At 41.8% G+C, this 21,172-nt stretch overlaps 2 protein-coding genes across 3 annotated transcripts; both read left to right on the top strand.

Moving 5' to 3' along the window:
• Nucleotides 1-1,187: 1,187 nt before the first annotated feature.
• On the top strand, nucleotides 1,188-13,101 carry LOC132156993 (pyroglutamylated RF-amide peptide receptor-like). The gene is made up of 6 exons (XM_059566099.1): nucleotides 1,188-1,591; nucleotides 2,594-2,752; nucleotides 7,157-7,218; nucleotides 7,536-7,771; nucleotides 8,321-8,418; nucleotides 12,616-13,101. Exons 1-6 carry the CDS (start codon nucleotides 1,252-1,254, stop codon nucleotides 12,885-12,887), a joined length of 1,167 nt encoding a protein of 388 aa, XP_059422082.1. The 5' UTR covers nucleotides 1,188-1,251; the 3' UTR covers nucleotides 12,888-13,101.
• A 1,326-nt stretch (nucleotides 13,102-14,427) lies between these two features.
• Nucleotides 14,428-18,159, top strand: LOC132156992 (small ribosomal subunit protein eS24). 2 transcript variants are annotated; one of them, XM_059566097.1, is made up of 6 exons: nucleotides 14,428-14,513; nucleotides 15,156-15,221; nucleotides 15,311-15,520; nucleotides 16,943-17,056; nucleotides 17,594-17,622; nucleotides 18,085-18,159. In XM_059566097.1, the coding sequence occupies exons 1-5, from the start codon at nucleotides 14,511-14,513 to the stop codon at nucleotides 17,597-17,599; spliced, it is 399 nt and encodes a 132-aa protein (XP_059422080.1). In that variant the 5' UTR covers nucleotides 14,428-14,510; the 3' UTR covers nucleotides 17,600-17,622; nucleotides 18,085-18,159. The 2 variants fall into 2 exon arrangements, with proteins under 2 accessions (XP_059422080.1, XP_059422081.1); XM_059566098.1 differs by lacking the exon at nucleotides 17,594-17,622.
• The last annotated feature ends 3,013 nt before the right edge of the window (nucleotides 18,160-21,172 follow it).

The following is a 21,172-nucleotide window of genomic DNA, read 5'->3' as shown; positions in this document are numbered from 1 at the left end:
TATTGTCTTAAAATCGTCCTAAGTATTTGTTTCGTAAATTTAAATTTGTTCAAATACAATAAAAGCACAATGGCCTATTCATCAAGGTAACATTTATATAAAGCAAGAAAAACAATAATCCGTCAAAATATGTGGTTGGTTTTTAGCTGAAAAAATAACTATTGTCTGACTCATTACTAGTAACTATGAAGTCAGTTGTAAATGAGACTGGAGTGTTGTATGAGGATACATGTAAAAATAAGTGGAGCAAAATAGATGCACATATAAGCAAAAACATCTTTCTGTGAGCTGCAATATCAAACAGACATTAATTCAAACTGATTATGGAGCACCAGCATGTGTCAACATCTGTGTCCCCTCTGGAGTTCTCCACTTGTATCTTGAGCCAGATGTCTTGATACGTTTGCTTAATTTCATCTTTCATGGAAACAGTAATGATTTGGACAGGTTCTTGAGCCGTATCTCTACTGAATATTGATTGCATTTGCAACAACCACAAGTTAAAGTGATTAAAAAAGTGAACTTGTATGAAGTTACATTTATGTAGGTTAAGCTGTCCTATCAGCACATGGATTGATGCTTCTAGTTTAAACAATTGAATTGATTCTAATTCTTACAATATGAGATAAAACAGAGTAAATAAATAAATAAATACCACACTTTTTTTTCTTTCAAAGTAAAGCTTTGTCCCATGTCTCAAGAATCATATAGAATGACAATATACAATTCGCAATTAAGGTAAATATCACAAAAGTAAAGCTAATCAGAATTGTTATAATATAACTACAACAATAATAAACAATAATAATATTACATTTTAGTCATAAATCTAATATTTTTGTTATGTTTTATTTACCACGTTTATTCTTTGTTCATCATTATACAGTGTTTCATATATGTTTTATTTATTTTTTTCTGCAACGGTGAAAAATTGTGTGATTTTTGTTTTAGATCATATTGTGCAAGTGATCAGGTATTGTATACAATGTGTATATTTTGGATTCTAATGAGCACGTGGCTGTCTTCAAACTTACTGATCCGCCTTCATACACATTCATTAGAGTTAAAGAAGGCGCCTCACTATAGGTTCTGTGACAGTCGAAGGTGTGCCATATAAAATCCTCCTCATCAAGGGAGCTGCTGCTGCTGCTGCTTCAGTGTGTGAAGAGAGAGACGCGAAACAGTGACTTCTCAGCCTACCCTGTAAAACTTTGATTTCTGTCGTCCCGTTTTTGAAGACAAGTTTTATACATGGGTGAAACGAAGATTACTCCTGAGGTGCTGGAGCAACTACTACAATTTTACAATCTTACTCGTCAGGAGTTTATTGAGACGTATCATATTCAGCCGTTGGTTTACATCCCTGAGTTACCGGCCAGCGCCAAAACGGCGTTTGTTATTTTGTACACGGTGATTTTCCTTCTGGCTCTCATTGGCAATAGTCTGGTTGTCTATATTGTCTTAAGAAAGCGCGGGATCCAGACTGCCACGAATATTTTCATCTGCTCTCTAGCCGTCAGCGACCTCCTGATATCTTTCTTCTGCATCCCATTCACTCTGCTGCAAAACATCTCCTCTGAATGGTTCGGAGGTGAGTGTAACTTATAAAGCATTGTTATTATAAAACAAAGTTTGTAATGCATGTAATATCCATGTTTTGTGCGCTTGCAATATGTTTTGCAAGTTTCAGTTTTCTGTTGACAACCAATGAATCTGCTGATGATAAAACCAATCCAAGAGCCTAATGTATCGTAAGGATTTCTTTTATAAAAGAGAGAAATATTTTCTAGTTTGTAGTAACCTAGTTTAAAAACATATGCCAAGTTCTTAGAAACGTATCTTCAAAAAAAAAAAAAAGGAAGCAATTTCTACAGATGTTTTGATTTAATGACTCTGAAATTCCAGCCATTATTATATTATTATTTACGCATCACAGGACAACAAAATATATTCTTTCGTGTTGATTATTTCTCACTGTCTTTGACTTGGCTGACATATATATTTTTTATATTAATTATGCTATATTAAAACTTTTTTTGGCCCTTTAATGAGGCTTCTTTTTTACATTTCCGAATAGTTACACCATCTAGAAATTATTGACAATAAACCCCACAATAATTCAGAGACTAAAAATATATTAATATGCAATTCAGTTTTATATGAACGGTTGTTCTCAACGTATTTTTTTAATAACGTTATATATATCTTGATAAATCACATCATCACCATTATTTATATAGTGCTTTTAACAATACAGATTGTTACAGTATTAAATAGAAAAATAGTGTGTCAATAATGCAAAATGACAATTGTAAACACTCAATTTTCAGATAAAGGCAGTTCATCATTTAATTCATTGATGTCATCATCTAGCCCAGTTTAGTTTAAATAGTATCTGTGCAATCAAGCTGACGATATCGCTGGATATTAAGTGTCCCCAACTAAGCAAGCCACAAATATTAATGGATGTAGGCTCTAGTTGGCTTCTCTTTCAACTCGTCAGTCAAAAACTTTGATGGGTTGTAATTAAAGTTTGCCAGAGCAAAAGACTCAGCAAGTAAACTCTCTAATTATAACATGTAATCATTTGTAGGTGTGTTGGTGTGCAAGACAGTTCCCTTTGTTCAGACCACTGCGATTGTGACTGGCATTCTCACAATGACCTGCATCGCTGTGGAGAGGTACCAGGGGATTGTACACCCTCTGAAAATAAAAAGACAGTGCACACCACAAAGAGCATACAGAATGCTGGGTGAGTAGTTTCTGACAGCCATTATCCTTCACACACACACAAATATATATATATAAAAAAATTAAATATATATATATATAGGTGCATCTCAATAAATTAGAATGTCGTGGAAAAGTTCATTTATATAACTCAAATTGTGAAACTTGTGTATTAAATAAATTAATTGCACACAGACTGAAGTAGTTTAAGTCTTTGGTTCTTTTAATTGTGATGATTTTGGCTCACATTAAACAAAAATCCACCAATTCACTATATCAACAAATTAGAATACTTCATTAGACCAATAAAATTTTTTTAGTGTTGGCCTTCTGGAAAGTATGTTAATTTAGTGTACATGTATTCAATACTTGGTAGGGGCTCCTTTTGCTTTAATTACTGCCTCAATTCTGTGTGGCATGGAGGTGATCAGTTTGTGGCACTGCTGAGGTGGTATGGAAGCCCAGGTTTCTTTGACTGTGGCCTACAGCTCTTCTGCATTTTTTGGTCTCTTGTTTCTCATTTTCCTCTTGATAATACCCCATAGATTCTCCATGGGGTTCAGGTCTGGTGAGTTTGCTGGCCAGTCAAGCACACCAATACCATGGTCATTTAACCAACTTTTGGTGCTTTTGGCAGTGTGGGCAGGTGTCAAATACGGCTGGAAAATGAAATCAACATCTTCAAAAAGCTGGTTAGCAGAAGGAAGCATGAAGTGCTCCAAAATTTCTTGGTAAATGGGTGCAGTGACTTTGGTTTTCAAAAAGCAGAATGGACCAACACCAGCAGATGACACTGGATCCCAAATCATCACTGACTGTGGAAACTTAACACTGGACTTCTCCACCCTTCCTCCAGACTCCAGGACCTTGGTTTCCAAATGAAATACAAAACTTGCTCTCATCTGAAAAGAGGACTTTGGACCATACGACAACTGTCCAGTTCTTCTCCTTAGCCCAGGTAAGACGCCTCTGACGTTGTCTGTGGTTCAGCAAATTCCTTGACACATCTTTGTGTGGTGCCTCTTGATGCCTTGACCCCAGCCTCAGTCCATTCCTTATGAAGTTCACTCAAATTCTTCAATCGATTTTGCTTGACAATCCTCATAAGGCTGCAGTTCTCTCAGTTGGTTGTGCATCTTTTTCTTCCACACTTTTTCCTTCCACTCAACTTTCTGTTAACATGCTTGGATACAGCACTCTGTGAACCGCCAGCTTCTTTGGCAATTGATGTTTGTGGCTAACTCTCCTTGTGAAGGGTGTCAATGATTGTCTTTTGGACAACTATGAGATCAACAGTCTTCCTCATGATTGTGTAGCCTAGTGAACCAAACTGAGAGACCATTTTGAAGGCTCAGGAAACCTTTTCAGGTGTTTTGAGTTGATTAGCTGATTGGCATGTCACCATATTCTTATTTGTTGAGATTAGTGTGCATTGAATTCATTAAATACATGAGTTTCAAAATTTTCCACAACATTCTAATTTATTGAGATGCACCTGTATAATATATATATATATTGTAATGAATAAACCTTTGTATTCATCCGGAAGAAGGAGGCGGGAACCGGCGGACAATCAAAATGAAACTTTAATAACAAAATAAACACAAAACAGCGCACCAGCCCCTCACGGACAACTGGTGCGCACAAATAAAAACCAAAACACAACTAAAAGCCCAGGCCTGGTCCTCTCTCGTCCTTCACTGTCGTCGCTCCAGTTTTATATCCCCATCTCCTCCATGGGCCTCGAGACCGGCGGGTCGAACAGGTGTAGTTCATCTCCAATCACTCCACCGGCCTCGCTCCCATGTCCCTCGGCCCCGCCCCACTCGTCACATATATATTGTGACGAGTCAGCTGCCTCCTCCCTGATTGTCACCGGCACCCCGTCCTTAATCGCCGCCCTTCACCAGGCTCCCGACTGGAGTGGGTGTGTGAGAGGAGGGGCGCTGGACGAGTCAGGGCTGGCGGCGTGTGATGGGGCACACCTGAAGGAAATGGAGCCTCATCACTGCCGCTGTTTAAAAGCCCAACGCGCCTCTCCTCGGGAGACCGGTCTCTTCCCCGTGCATGCACACTGGTGTCCTCGTGGGTCCAGGAAGGGTGCGTTGAGGGACTCCCGCGCCACTAGAGACGTGAGCTGCCGGACCCGCGATCCGGATGAGAACCGCACTTGTTTACACGGCCGAAGGGCCAGGATGCCGGGCCGTCCATCCCCTGCCAGCGCCGCGGCCAACGAGAGTAATACGGCCGCTAGAGGAAGCCGCCGCCCCTTTCGCCCCGGAACGAAGAGGGGAACGCGTGCGGCCGCCGGACTCCGCCCCTTACCTGGACCCTTCCTCCATGAACACTGCCCAACCCACACGAACCCTGCAGCATGAGGAGGACACCAAATTCCCTGTTTATTTTGAACACTCTTCCCCTTTGGCCACCTTTATCCCCTGTTTTATTTGATTTCTGTTAATAAAAGCCTCTCTGAGGCCTGACGCCACGCCCACTGTGTCTGTCTTGTGCTCCTCCCATCACAGTGGTGGAGAATGCGGGCAAGCGGAGCCTAGACAGCGTAGTTGGGAAACATCTGGTGACGTCACTCCCTCTCGCTTGCAAACGTTCGTGAGAACCCTGGACTGGGACAGAGGAAAACCAGGGACAGCCTCCCAGCCACAAAAGGGGTAAGTGACTTCTCTGTTATTGTCATTTTACCCTGTGGTTGGTTGAGGCTGTCACTAAAACCCGGTTTCTCTGTCCCTTTCCGGTGCGCTGCGAGAGGGAGGACTGCCCGGAGAGGAATCCCCGCCAACTACGACCGTTTGGAGCCTGGTTGAAGATGGTAGCACTCCTGTGTGGGCGGCGCCCTGATGACGGGGATGTCACTTGGGAGGGGGAATGTGACGAGTCAGCTGCCTCCTTCCTGATTGTCATCGGCACCCCGTCCTAAATCGCCGCCCTTCACCAGGCTCCCGACTGGAGTGGCTGTGTGAGAGGAGGGGCGCTGGATGAGTCAGGGCTGGCGGCGTGTGATGGGGCACACCTGAAGGAAATGGAGCCTCATCACCGCCGCTGCCTCTCCTCGGGAGACCGGTCTCTTCCCCGTGCATGCACACTGGTGTCCTCGTGGGTCCAGGAAGGGTGCGTTGAGGGACTCCGCCTCTTTTAGAGGAAGCCGCTGCCCCTCGCGCCCCGGACCGAAGAGGGGAGCGCGTGCGGCCGCCGGACTCCGCCCCTTACCTGGACCCTTCCTCCATGAACACTGCCCGACCCACACAAACCCCACAGCACTACGAGGACACCAGATTCCCTGTTTATTTTGGACACTCTTCCCCTTTGGCCACCTTTATCCCCTGTTTTATTTGATTTCTGTTAATAAAAGCCTCTCCGAGGCCTGACGCCACGCCCACTGTGTCTGTCTTGTGCTCCTCCCGTCACAATATATATTAGGGGTGTAACGGTACGCAAAAATCACGGTTCGGTATGTACCTCCGTTTTAAAGTCACGGTTCGGTTCATTTTCGGTACAGTATGGGAAAGAAATGCAAACATTAAACTGCATGTTGTTTATTACTATAAACTTTTTTTTACATTTTTTTTACACTTTTATAAAATACTTTTTAATATAATATTTATAAAATAAAAAAACAATAAGAAATAAAATACTGCTGCAAAGTTCTCCACTAAATAAAATAATCTCAGTCTCAAACCAATATCATATAATAAAATATAATGAAAAATATAAATAAATAACTATGATTACAGTGCAGCATTACCAATCCCAGCTTGTAGGCCTGCTCATATTCAAAAAATATATATAACTTTTCCAAAGTGTAAAGTGCAGCATCAACAGTTTCAGTTTTTAGACCTGCTCAGACTTCGTTATTGCGTTGGACCGATCTGAATTAAGAGCAAGTCTGTCTGCGCCTCGGCGGCCTCCCTCTATGTCACCTACAGTAGCAGCAGCACGCCAGCACCGTGTCAGGCACGATTCTGGTGTGTAAAGACACAGAAAACGCGAAGCAGCCGTCACTCAACTGACACGCAGCAGAAGCGCCACGCTCACGCCACGCAGCCAGTGTGTCACCGGCAAATCAGGGCGGGATTTGCGCTGAACGCGGAGACTTCCGCCACTTAATATGTTCGTTTGGAAACATGAAAATGTACCTATGTTCCGCACACAAAATATTGCATTCGGGCATTCTGTACACACGTGCACCGTACTGAAAGCCCTGTACCGAAATGGTCCGGTACGAATACACGTACCGTTACACCCCTAATATATATATATATATATATATATATATATATATATATATATATATATATATATATATATACTATACAGTAGATATTATTTTTGAAGTATTAGATCATGCATAATTTACTTTCCACTTCTCTGCATAAAGCATCTGCATTAATGAGTTTTCATTCTCTATTAGGGGTTGTCTGGATTGCAGCCATGATGGTTGGATCTCCAATGCTCTTTGTTCAACAATTAGAGGTACTAATCAGATTTCTTTTGCAGATATATTTAATTTGAACATTTCAGAACATTTAAAACATCCCCATCCAACTTGCTGAAACATTACTAAGCGAGCAGTCTGTGGGTGTATTACCATAACAAAATTATACTTCAGGATTTCCCCAGGGATTAACTTGTTAGAAGCTGTCAGGTGCCTTCTGGTCCAAGGCAAAAAGTATATATATTTTAGATTATTCACATAATAAAACTGGTCCATTTCATATGCTATTTTGATAATGGTTTCCATATCCTAATTAGTTTTTTTATATCTCTCTGTTATTTTCCTCTGTGTTCAGGTGAAATATGATTTTCTATATGATCTCCATCATGTGTGCTGTCAGGAGTGCTGGAGCTCGAGTGCCCACAGGAAGCAGTATGCAACCTTCATTCTAGTGTTCCTCTTCCTCCTGCCTCTTGCAGCCATGCTGCTACTCTACACCAGAATTGGTATTGAGCTCTGGATTCGCAAACAAGTTGGAGACTCTTCAGTCCTCAATACCATGAACCAAAGAGAGGTCTGCAAAATATCCAGGTCATTTTTTTAACGTTTCTCAGCGCAAGCAGTATTTGACTGACTCTATTTCTTGTTTTATAGTGTTTTCTTTATAATATACACTACTGGTAAAAGTTTGGAATAATTCAGATTTTGTAACGTTTTTGAAAGATATCACTTATGCTCTCCAATCAGCGAAAACAGTAATATTGTGAAATGTTATTTTAATTTAAATTAACTGTTTAATAATGTTATTTATAATGTAATTTGTTTATGTGATGGCAAAACTGAATTTCTTCAGTGTCAACTTGATGATTTGTTGCTCAAGAACATTTCTTAATATTATCAACGCTGAAAGCCATTTTTGTTGCCTAATAATTTTTTATTTTAAACTGTGATTACTACCATTCAAAAGTTTGGAGTAAATGAAATTAAAAAAATAATATTAATATTTTTTGCACAAGATACTTTTTTAAAAACAAAAAATAGTTATTCCAACTACCTTTTGACTGGTAGTGTATAAGGGATTGAATATCTAAAAACTGCTAATGATTACTCATTATGCAATCCTCCCTCTTTATGCAACAGAAAGAAGCGAAGAGCCATCAAGATGATGGTCACCATTGTTGTGCTGTTTACTGTCTGCTGGGCACCTTTTCATACAGTTCATATGCTGTTTGAATACAGTAAGAAAACATCTCCGGTTACTCACGTAACCTTAGTTCCCTGAGAGGAGGGAACGAGACATTATGTATGGGGAAATCCATTTCCTCGAAATTATGAAGTCTGATTGAATAACTCTTTTGCTTGCAAATAGCCAATGGCGCCCTCGCCCTCACCTGATTGGCTGACAGCCATCAATATAGGTGACGGCGGGTGCCAAAAACCTCAGAATCTTCGACTGAACGAGAGTTATGAGGCTGGAAGGTTTTCCACATGGCAGGTTACATAATGTCTCGTTCCCTCCTCTCAGGGAACTAAGGTTACGTGAGTAACCGGAGACGTTCCCTTATCGAGTCGGTCTCTCGACATTACGTATGGGGAACAATAAAACCCCCGCCGTGTGGGAAATACTGTCCGGCCCAGCTCGCATTGAGCCACAGAAGAGCATAAGCACTAGTTCTTACAGCGCATTAGCTCTAGGTCGGGTACCGGACCTGGTTGAAACATCTCTTGGCACAGGCAAGGCGTGCCCATGGCCTAGTCCAATGACTGCTCAACTCCCTCCTCCTGCACTGACAGCACATATGATGTGAACGAGGGAATGTCCAAATTATAGAATCTCGCAAACATGTTGCGAGATGACCAGCCCGCTGCGAAACAAATGTCCTGAATAGACATGCCTTTCGCCCAACCCCATGACGACGCCAAACTCCTTGTGGAGTGGGCGTGCACCCAGATTGGGCAGGCGGTTCCCCGGGAAGCATAAGCTAGTCGCACAGCCTCCACTATCCAGTGTGATAGCCTCTGCTTCGACAGCGGGCTGCCCTTCTTGGCACCCGCGTAGCAGACGAAAAGCTGCTCTGAAGGTCGAAACTGGCTAGTTCTGTTCACATATGCACGCAGGGCACGCACGGGGCACAAAGCGCACTTCTGAGACACTGAATTTACCGTCCTCCTCGGGGCAAAATGCTTGAATTGTAACTATCTGAGCTCTGAACGACGTTGAAAGTACTTTAGATGAATAGACGCATTTCGGTAAAAGTCTGACCATACAATCGTCCAGTCCAAACTGCATACACGCGCTGTTCACTGACAGGGCATGCAAGTCTCCCACTTGTTTCCCGCAAGCTAGCGCGAGCAGTAGTGCCGTCTTAAATGAGAGCACTTTAAGGTCGCTAAACTCGGCTGGTTCAAAAGGTGGGTCGGACAGCGCACTAAGCACTAACGACAGGTCCCAGACCGGCATCTGACGAAAGCGGGGTGGATTAAGCCACCTAGCTCCTCGAAGAAAGCTCGTTATCAGGGGGTGCCTCCCCACTGAATGGCCGTCTAGCAAGTCACGAAAAATGGCGATAGCGGCCATGTAGACTTTCACTGTAGATGGGGAACTGCCAGCATCCAGACGTTCCTGTAGGAAGGTCAGAATAACTGAGATATCGCAACTCCTGGGGTCCTCTTTTTTGTCAACACACCAGTTAGCAAATACTTTCCACTTCAGAGTGTATAAACGCCTCGTCGAAGGGGCTCTAGCCTCTGCTATTGTCTGCAGCACTCGCTGATATACTCCACGCTGATCTGCCACACATGCAGGTCCCAAAGCTCTGGGTTGGGGTGCCATATGGTGCCCCTCGCCTGGGATAAGAGGTCCCTTCTCGGCGGGATCTGCCATGGGGGAAGCCGCGACATGTTCACCAGTTCCGGGAACCATGGCTGGTTGGGCTATTTGGGTGCTACCAGGATCAACGCACATCTTTCCTCCCTGATCTTTTGCAGCACCAGCAGCATTAACTTGACTGGGGAAAAACCATACTTCCGTCACTTGGGCCAGCGGCTCGACAGCGCATCTCCCCCCAGGGGGGATGCTGTCAGCGAGAAGTACAGAGGGCAGTGGGCGTTCTCTTGTGATGCAAAGAGGTCGATCTCCGCTTTGCCAAACAGATTCCAGATCATATTTATCGTTTGCGGATGGAGCCTCCATTCTCAGTGTACAATGCCGTCCCTGGACAGCATGTCTGCTCCGCAATTCAAACTGCCCGGTACGTGCACTGCTCGAATCGACAGAAGTACCCTGTCCGTCCATAACAGCAGCTGTCTCGCTAATCCCTGTAGGGATCGCGAACGCAAACCTCCCTGGCGATTGATGTACGCCACCACCGCCATGTTGTCCGTTCTGATGAGAACATGACGGTGTTTCACAAATGGAAGGAAACTCTGCAGCGCTAGATGAACCGCTTTCATCTCCAAGCAGTTTATATGCCAGCGCGTCTGGTCCCCTGTCCACGTACCGAATGCTGGTCTGCCATCGCATAGGGCTCCCCAGCCTTATAGTGAAGCATCCGTAGTGACCACTACACGTCTGACCACTCTGCCCATAGCAGCACCCTGCTCGAATATGGTCGTGCCGATCTAAGGCGCCAGAGTTTCGAGACATGAAAGCGTTATTATAAGGCGTTCCGTTCCCGCTCTCCACGCCTGCGGCTTCACTCGGCTCTGTAACCAGTGTTGAAGCGGTCTCATGCCGACATCAGACCGAGCAACCTCTGAAATGTTCTTAAGGGGATAGCTTGCCTTGAACGAAAAGGGCTAGTGTATTGTGAATCGACTGGATTCTCGGCTCTGACAGCTTCACGATCATAGTGCGCGAGTCCAGTATCATACCCAGGAATGTGATATATTGGCGCGGCTGCAGTGTGCTCTTCTGAATGTTCACAGACAGCCCCAAACCTGTCAGATGGGCGAGGAGTCTGTGTTTGTGTTCCTCGAGAGCGCTTCTCAACCGGGCGATGACTAACCAGTCGTTGAGATAGTTCAGTATGCGCATTCCACTGAGCTTCAGGGGAGCGAGCGCTGTAAATACACATCATGCACATTGTAAATACGCGGGGAGCCAAAGCGAGCCCACACGGCAACACTTTGAACTGGTACGCCACACCCTCGAATGCAAAACGCAGGAAGCGCCTGTGATGTGGGGCTATCTGGATGTGGAAGTATGCATCCTTTAGATCCACTGCAATGAAGTAATTGTCGGGCTGAATGTGCGCGAGGATCTGCTTCACAGTTATCATCTTGAACGTGCGTTTCGCGAGCGCTTTGTTTAGTAATCTTAGGTCAAAGAAGGGTTGCATACCTTTTTCGGAACTTGAAAATAACGGCTGTAGAACCCGGAATTTCTCCATTCCTCGGGCACTATCTCTACTGCTTGTTTGGCCAGGGGAGAGGATATATCTGCTCGTAGCAGCGGGGCGCTCTGTTCTGCTACTTCTGTCATAATCACACCGCCGAAGCGGGGTGGTCTGCGAGCGAACTGGAGCATATAGCCACGTTTTATCGTGTTGATCACCCAATAAGATGCCGCGGGGAGCATCGCCCACGTGCTCAGATGACTCAATAAAGGGGGTATTAATGCATGCTGCGGGGGAAGCATTGACTGCTATATGAATGGCAGGTGACTCGTCCGTGGCTTCTTGCACGGGAACATACATAGTCACCTCCTCGGGTTTCCCCGAGCTTCCACTTTGCAAAGCGTCTCTCGGGGGAGAGGCTTCGCTTATGTAGCGGGTAATAGTAGAGGGAGGAAGAAAGCTCTTTTGCTGAGGCATGTAATGCATGTTTATTTAAACAGAACACAGCGGTTTCATTCTCACAACATTTACATTGTTGACGAACTCTGGGCGGGAACACGCCCTCTTCGCCGCGGGTCCGACGAACACGTCCCGCGCTCTCTTCCCCCTGGCACGAGCATCAGGAACGCTGCTCCTTCTTGCCCGCCGGGCCTCCCGATCTTTCGAATGCCGCCTCTGCGTGAGCCCGACCCAGGCACAGCACACACTTCTCGTGTGCGTCCGGGAAATCAATGGGCCCGCCACACATGCGGAAAAGTGACATTTTAAGAGTAAAAATCACCGGAAAGCGAGAGGGGATAATTTTTCTAAATTTTCCGCTCTGTATGCGTGAATCCACGGCGAAACCAGACTCAAGTGAAGAAAAAAGATTCTGAGGTTTTTGGCGCCCGCTGTCACCTATATTGATGGCTGTCAGCCAATCAGGTGAGGGCGAGGGCGCCATTGGCTATTTGCAAGCAAAAGAGTTAAATGGAAATGGATTTCCCCATAAGTAATGTCGAGAGACCGACTCGATAAGGGAACCAAAGTGTCCAGTAATATATCTGTGCACATTACAGTGTTTTCTTTGAAAATTCAGCTTTATTTTCTTGTTTCCAGATTACCTGAACAAAACATATGATGACATCACAGTCAATATGCTTATTGCTGTTGCACAGGCCATAGGATTTTCTAATTCTTTCAACAATCCTATTATTTATGCTTTTATGAATGAGAACTTCCAGAAGAACTGCATGTCCACCTTTTCCTTTTGCATTAGGCGATTCAGTCAACGTGTCGATGTTATGGACAAATCGACAAAGGACAAGGTTCTTTTTTGTAAGTCTGCCAGACAAGAAGAAGACATCTCTGTCGTGAATACATATAGTTGATCAAGTACAATCTGCAAGATCAAACATGCAAACATCACTTTCTTTTCTGGAGTATCTATCTATCTATCTATCTATCTATCTATCTATCTATCTATCTATCTATCTATCTATCTATCTATCTATCTATCTATCTATATATCTATCATCAACTATATACTGTTCAAAAGTAAGATTTTTTATGTCTTTTATGCTCACCAATGCCATATTTATTTATTCAAAAATACAGTATAAACAGTAATATTGCAAAATTTTATTACAATTTCAAGTAAATATTATATTGTAATTTATCAAATAGATGTAATTTATTCCTGTGATGGCAAAACTGAATTAGCAGCATACATTATTGCAGTCACATGATACTTCAGAAATAATTCCAGTATCCTTAGTGTTCAAGTATGATTTTTTTATGTATGTTTATGTATGTATGTATATATGCATGCATTTATTTATTTGTTTATCAGTGGTGAACAGTTGTGCTCCTTAAAGGAGTAGTTCACTTTCAGAATAAAAATTCTGTCATTATTTACTAACACCCCACTTGTTCCAAACCTGTGAGTTTCTTTCTTCTATTGAACACAAAAGAAGATATTTTATAAAAATGTTGGGATCCTAACAGTTGATGAGCACCATTGACGTCCATAGTAGGAAAGAAATTCATACAGGTTTGGAACAAGTGGGGCGTTGGTAAATTATGACAGAATTTTCATTCTGAAAGTGAACTACTTTAATATTATTGTGCAATGTAATACCTTTTTTTTCCACAGGATACTTTCATTAATAGAAAGTTCAGAAAAACATAATTTAAAAGAAGAAGAAATTTTTTGATTTTTTGTCTCCAATACAATGACAGACCATTACATTTCTGCAAAGAGTTTTATTTTTTATTTATTTATTAATTTATTTTAAATAAACTGTACTCTCAAATACACTGGTTTCATTATCCCGTCTGTATGGTTTGTGTCAGTAAATGTCAAATCAATCAATAGGGTAAAAGTGTGATAGTAAGTGACAATGTGACATTGATTTTAATCCAGTAAAAGTTTTAAATAAATTGACAGATTAAAACAGGACTGTTAGCATAAATAAGTTTCAGCTTTAGGTGTATGGGTAAATATAAATAAATCTTTTATCTTGAGCTCATTGAAAGGTGCGCGACTGACTCCTAGCTGTAGAAAGTCGGAATTTCATAAAATAAATAAATTAAATTACTACCGTTTACTTAAACGTTTAGAGATATTAACAAATTGTTTAATTCACATCGACTTGATTTAGATAATTAAAACACTTTCGTTCAAAGCAGTCGGTCGTGACTTAGGATTAAAAAATGTGAATTTATTGATATGTGTGTTTATTTAATTTCCATATAACACTTTTTTGTCACTTCTAAATATTTTAAAAAATACTATTTCTTATATAAAAATGTTTTAAACACTTTCTGAAATCTGTTCTTAAATACAATTTTATTTATCATCGATATATATCATCGATATAAAATTTATATTTTATTTATCATCGATTTTCAGTAAGGCAGTATCTCAATATGCTGTACCGCCGCTCAGGCATATTCTCGGACACCTACAGGTCCTTCTTTCTTTTCCTCGTCCTTGAGCGAGCAACGCTAAGATGGTGAGTCGACTGTGGACAAATGATTATGAAAATCCGATTAAATCTTCTCCATCCAGCGATATTATATTGGCATTGTTGCCATAAAGCACACTACATGTATATAATAACCAATATATAGCTTCATTTAGAGAATATAATGAGTAAGACCTCTTCGGTAGACTAAGATGTTGGCATCTCGCTTCATACCATCGTGCTACTCTTAGCAGTGGCTAGGAGGATTAAGATGTTACATTGCGGATATATATGTGTGTCCGTAGACCAGAAATGGGAACTATATAACATTGGAAAATTAATATTGATCCCCGTGTTTTGTATTTAGCCCATGTAGCTAAAGTGCTAACCGTGGTATCATGCAAGAGTGTCAAAACTGCACAGGCTTCGCTCTGCATCTATAGAAGATGCTCACGTTTCCCTTTTAATATCGCTAATACTACCAATAAACACTTTTAGTACATGGCTGTCAAGTAACTGTTTAGGGTAAGAAATGTGCCAGCCATGACAATAATCACTTCAGCTCTTTGAGAAATGGCTTCATCCAAGTTAAACAGCAGAGATCAGATGAAACCTAAATATATATTTAAACTGTTTCATACTGTTTTTATTTCTTCTTTAAAGTTTCTAACAAATATCTCCTAATTGCAGAACGAGACAGTCACCGTCAGGACCAGAAAGTTTATGACAAACCGGCTGCTTCAAAGGAAGCAAATGGTAAGTGAGGCAATTTTCGTCTGCTGGCTTAATGTAACTTAGTTTGCACTTTCTGCATTTGCTCATTCACGTTTTCATTATTGTTTCAGGTTGTAGATGTCCTGCATCCAGGCAAAGCAACAGTCCCCAAGACGGAGATCAGGGAGAAGCTTGCAAAAATGTACAAAACCACCCCAGATGTAGTGTTTGTCTTCGGCTTCAAAACTCAGTTTGGCGGTGGCAAGACAACAGGGTTTGGCATGATCTATGACTCGTTGGACTACGCCAAGAAAAATGAGCCCAAATACAGGCTGCAAAGGGTATGTTACTTGATGCATGTAGGATTGCATGATCAGTTTAATTTAAATAGAAAGGCTGTGACTTAAATATGCAATGCGTAAGTGAAGTGAAGAGTGAAGTGCGGTATTAATCAGAAATGAAAACACATAGTTTAATGTTTAAAGGGTAACTAAACCCCTGGTCAGAGCCTGACTCCACCCACTGGCAATATTTGAAAAATGCTGAAAAGTGCACAGAGCACAGCGGAGATAGAGGGGGCGAACCGAGGGCGGGGCTGAGAACGTGGGGCATGTATCAGAGACCCACAGTGATGGATTGATTGACAGCTGCTGTCAGAGTCGCTAAAATGGAGAGTGACTGTAGTGACGGAAGTAGCTTTGCAACAGAGCGTTCATTTGAAGTAGAGGACTTTTCTCCCCCACCTTCACCTGAAGTGGAGGATGTCGAGGTGTCTGTTCATATCAATTCGAGCCGCTGGCTCAAACTGTGGTCTTAACTCCCGCACCGCGTCGCTTTTCAGTGTGAGCTGTGTGGAGAAACCCATTTCCACCTCCATTGCGTTGGAGAAGTAATCTCGCGTAAAATGCAGTTTGCACACTCCAGCTCTAGGCGGGAACTCGCGGTCTTCCAGGTCAAGTGCATGCAACCACTGGCGCCTAATTTTAAAGTCTGCTGGAAAACTATGCAGTCCAGCAGTGCTGTTGCAACCAGCAACACTACTCCTACGTACCAACCTGACCACTGTATTAAATACAGATAAATCTACGCCAACTTGAAGCTATCCTAACTGATGCAATACTATGCTACTAACTATGCTTCTAACAATACTAACGTTACAATAACAACTATGCTAATTAACTACATAGGCTACACGAAATAATCTAAATAACTATATAAATGCTATGCTAAATAGATGCTATAATAGTCTATCCTGATTGTTTCGCAATTCCAACTCCTGACTCACTACAGTGATTTTGACAGAACAAGATGGTTTTATACTGCCAAGGGCATGGTAGCTGTACCAAAGGGGCGTGGTGAGCTGGAAACTGCTTATGTCACCTGCCACCGCTCACGTCACTTGCCACTGCAGTAGCCACCGTTCAACCTGAAGAGGGCAGCACTCAGATGTTTTTACACCATATATTGTAGAATTAAAACACGTTATACTCAAATGTCAAAAAAGTTACTTGAATCAATGAACGGCACTAATAAAGCCTCCATTCTTACAGATCATTAACTAAAAAAAGTTGGTTTGGGGATTAGTTACTCTTTAATATAACTAATGTTATATAGTTCTATAACATTAGTTAATAAAGATATATATATATATATATATATATATATATATATATATATATATATATATAATAGAGGGAGAGATATGAGTAACCGAGTGGCATTAGTAAAAGTGAACATGGTGTTTTATTCATTCTTTTCCTCAGCATGGCCTTTATGAGAAGAAAAAGACATCTAGGAAGCAGCGCAAGGAACGCAAGAACAGAATGAAGAAGGTTAGAGGCACCAAGAAAGCCTCCGTTGGTGCTTCTGGCAAGAAGGTAATGTTAATATTGTTTTGAGTTTTCCAGAGGATTCTGAGCACTTATTTCTGTCTTGGGTTTTGATGTGTAACTTGTTATCTTTCCTCCTTTAAAAAATGTCCATCTGGATTATAGAAGGTAAACACTTTCACAAGTAGACTAACTGCTGTGGAAGGAGAGTCTGGAGTGATCTGTAAAGTTAACTCCAAACATTTAGCTGCTATGTTAATGGCTAATGCTATTGACCAGTATGTGATTGGAAGTAATTCTTACAGACAACTCTGTTTAATCCCACTAGAATAGTGCAACTAGTGTGCTCACTAATAGTGAAGTGCTGGATTATGTAGTAAAGTAGAATAAGATATATTGTAATTGCTCTCTGAAATGGTTTACAAATTCATGTGACAGTCAGAGACTGTTTTTGTGGGGCTTAGTTTACATACCCACCATGAAAGTCTATTTCAGAGAGGCATTGTAGAACTTGATGGTGTTAGTTGAAAGTTCTCATCTTTGTCCAATCTTTTGCCCTCTTTTGCCTCCCTGGGATCTATACAGAAGTGAAAGGCTTGAGGTTTCAGGAGAAGGTAGAGTGGAAATCGGCATGGTGTGCTGATGTGATCCACTTTTACCCCTTACTTGAAGTGCTTTGCATGTTCAATCCCAATGCCTCACCTCACTTGCAAATATTTTAAGGATCCTGTGTTTCTAACACAGATAAAAAGATCTGTTGGAATTTATGTATTTGAATTGTTCCAGTCAGCATATTTGACTGTTATAAATCACTACTAATTTGTAGCATGTTGTGTGTGATTAGCATTCACTCATTTTAGGTAAACTAGCCACTTGACTGCAAGCTTGATCGAACCCACTGGAGTTTTCAGAAACAATCCCTCCCTCAGTTCTATTTTCCTTTGGAGTGAGAGCTTGTCCTTGATGTACATACTTGGGGATTTTGTACGGGTAGTTTGTGTATAATAGTTTTGTAGTTTGAGTGTTGAAATGTTATAGAAAACTCATTGGAATATGTTTTGTCTTTCCTTTCACAGTAAGACCTCCAGGGAAGACCATCGGCCTGAAAATGTTCTTGTACATTGTCAAATAAATTCTTTAAAAAAAGTGGAGCACAATGTCTTTGAGTCCTCAATCAGAAATGCAAAGTTTGTGTTTTTGCTTACAATTAAAAGCAATTTAAACGCAAATTTTTAAGAAAACAAAAGTAATATCTCATATCCACCATGCCTAACGAAAATCCGGAAGTGAATGAACCTGGATATGCGCATTAATGACAGTACTGACAGTACATTAATGTCGGTACGGCGCACAATCGTATTTACGGTAAATACATATACGTAACTGCGCATGTGTGACGTGACGTCACCGCGCTACAGTCTGCAGCGAGGAGTACTTGCTCCAGAGGCGTCTGCTGTTGCTAAGCAACAATGACCTGCTCTCTCCATGAAGACGTGGAAATTTCAGCAAAGGGTAAATAAATTTGCAGTTCTAAAAATCGCTTGCAGTAGCTCTGCTACTAAATTTATTTCAAAATTCCTTCATCTTGGCTGAGCTTTCAACGTTGTGACGGGAAAGGATGAAGCTGATTTGTTGGTTCTTGTCACATGACCTGCAGTGCGCTTGCGGCTCTCTGAAAAGTTGAGATGTTTTCAACTCGATGCGGTGCGGATGCGCCTGGAAAAAACGAGCGCGTCGCACCATGCGACCGCGTCGCTTCCATTATGAGCGTGCATACCGCGCGCCTACATTGGAAATGACGAGCTTGAGCACGCAAAAGACACGATATGTGAACGGCCGCTAAGTCTGTCTTCTCACGATGCATTTAGGGCTTTACGATTACTCCAGAGCACTCGTAGATCTACGATGATCAAGTGCTACTAAAGTTACATTGCTTTTGGAAAACGGATCGTAATAGAAGGATCAGACTTCCAGTCGGTTTTTACTAACTGCATAGGCTTACGAAGCTTTTGGAGAATCACAGCCCTGAACAGAGGCTCCCCAGAACTTGTGACAACCACTGCTTTACAACAGCCAGCTTTACCTGCAGAGTAAAACCTTATAACCTGATACCACTATATCTGATTTCTGTGGCATCTCCTGATATCTTCAGCTCAAATATATTACTACAATATAATAAGTTGTGTTAAATTGTAATATAACACATTACTTATTTTACTTTGAGCATAAAAGACTTTGAATTAAAGTAAACAACTTAAAACTTTTGTTTGTGGTAATGACGAAAATAAACATTTTAAACCTTTTATGTCCTATAATGTGTCGTATTTATGTATAATAATCAGCGCAGCTTTTAGTGGGCAGACAGTTTGAAATTAGTTGAAACGTGGATGAATAAGAAATTAAAGAGCGGGATGTGTCTGATATTAAATGATATATTAAAATAACAATATGGAGTGAAAGAAAAAATTAATCCTGACTTGATTTTTGTGCACGCTGACCTAGCTGAACACAAAAATAGTTACCGTATTTTCCAGACTATAAGTCACACTTTTTTCATAGTTTGGCTAGTCATGCGACTTTATCTAAATTAATTTGACATGAACCAAGAGAAAACATTACCGTCTGCAGCCGCGAGAGTGCGCTCTATGCTGCTCAGTGCTCCTAGTCTACCACTGAAACATAGAGCGCCCTCTCGCGGCTGTAGACGGTAATGTTTACATATATATATATATTGTGGCGGGAGGAGCACAAGACAGACACAGTGGGCGCGGCGTCAGGCCTCAGAGAGGCTTTTATTAACAGAAAGTCAAATAAAACGGGATAAAAATGGCCAAAGGGGAAGAGTGTCCAAAATAAACAGGGAGTGATAAATCAGTGATAAAAACAGGTCCATGCCATATGGTCCATAGCCTATACACGGCCATTCTCAGTGACGTCATGATACACGTTCTAAAGATTTGCGCCTTATATCAGTTGAAATCTTTCTCCAGCTCAGTGTGTCTTAAAAGGGTAGGGTGGGGCTGGGGGGGGGGTACAATGGTGTTTCGTATATATTTAGAGTTGATCAATGTGTTAAAGAGATGGATTATCATTAAACATGGCCAAAGTTGTAAAAATTAATTTAGAAGAATGACTGAAAAATCTTACTTCCGGGTTGGTACAAGTTTCGGCTGTTTTTTTTCGATCGTGGATCTAATGACGTAGACAAGAGCGGAACATAGAGCAGAAGTCCTTATATGAGCATTTCTGTGGCCCGCGCACATGTTGGCCAGAGGGGGGCGAGACCGCGCACATCAACGCTCTTCAAAATTGTAGGCAGCGCTGCGGTTGGATTTGTTCGAGAATGCCTCCAAATAAGTACATTTTTGTATGTGAGGGAAAGTTTCCCGTGTTCAGCTTCCCCAAGAACCCATCGTTACATGAACAGTGGATGCAGTTTGTTTTTCCGGGGCAGCAACGGAGTGTATCAAGTGCATTTGTGTGTTCTGGTCATTTGAGTGACGAATGTTTTACAAACAAGGCCCAAGTCGACGCTGGATTTGCACATTGTTTGCTATTAAAACATGGAGCCATCCCTGTGATAAAAGACCCCATTCATGAAAGTACAATTGCATCAGATTTCAGTATCAGTATTATAGCTCTGCCCACAGCACGCCTCCAGGAGTTCGGCTTTTTCCGGAAAGATTCGGAAAGCTGTATTTTTCTTTTACAAATATGATAAAACTAAAGACTTTTTGGATATATGAAGGATGCAGCACTACTCTATAGGTACTCAAGATTAACATGAGATTAGGTGAAACTGTGTATGTTATGTACCCTTTAAACTGCAGGACAGAAAGGTAAGTTTAAAACTGACAGTCGAGTGAAGTTTCTCATGAAGCTACATTCGGCGAGTATGTTCTTGGGGAAACCTACAGCGTAGCAACGGCGTAGTTTTGATGCAGAAGTAAAAAATCAGCCTTAAGTATACCAGTTTAGTGTGCTAAAAGTACAATTGCAGTGTATTTTTTTATTAACCACATAAAACGCAATTCCCGTGAAGAACTTTACGTGTCTGCTGCTTCACTTGTACCGCGAAGCAGCATCCGGTTACCGGTGTTGTGCCCAATTTTGACCCCCTGCCAAATTATTACCCCCCTAGTATTGGTAGGTTTAGGAGTAGGT

The sequence above is a fragment of the Carassius carassius genome, chromosome 14 (assembly GCF_963082965.1).
Source record: "Carassius carassius chromosome 14, fCarCar2.1, whole genome shotgun sequence".
Classification (NCBI taxonomy): Eukaryota; Metazoa; Chordata; class Actinopteri; order Cypriniformes; family Cyprinidae; genus Carassius; species Carassius carassius.
Note: the sequence above shows the minus strand (reverse complement) of the source record. Positions and strands in the feature narration are given on the sequence as shown.

Coding starts and splice junctions, on each gene's coding strand:
- LOC132156992 (XM_059566097.1), top strand. Junction 15,222..15,310: donor TGCTTCAAAGGAAGCAAATG/GTAAGTGAGGCA, acceptor TTATTGTTTCAG/GTTGTAGATGTCCTGCATCC. Junction 15,521..16,942: donor CCAAATACAGGCTGCAAAGG/GTATGTTACTTG, acceptor TCTTTTCCTCAG/CATGGCCTTTATGAGAAGAA.
- LOC132156993 (XM_059566099.1), top strand. CDS start 1,252: ATGGGTGAAACGAAGATTACTCCTGAGGTGCTGGAGCAACTACTACAA. Junction 7,219..7,535: donor TCTTTGTTCAACAATTAGAG/GTACTAATCAGA, acceptor CTCTGTGTTCAG/GTGAAATATGATTTTCTATA. Junction 8,419..12,615: donor TCATATGCTGTTTGAATACA/GTAAGAAAACAT, acceptor TCTTGTTTCCAG/ATTACCTGAACAAAACATAT.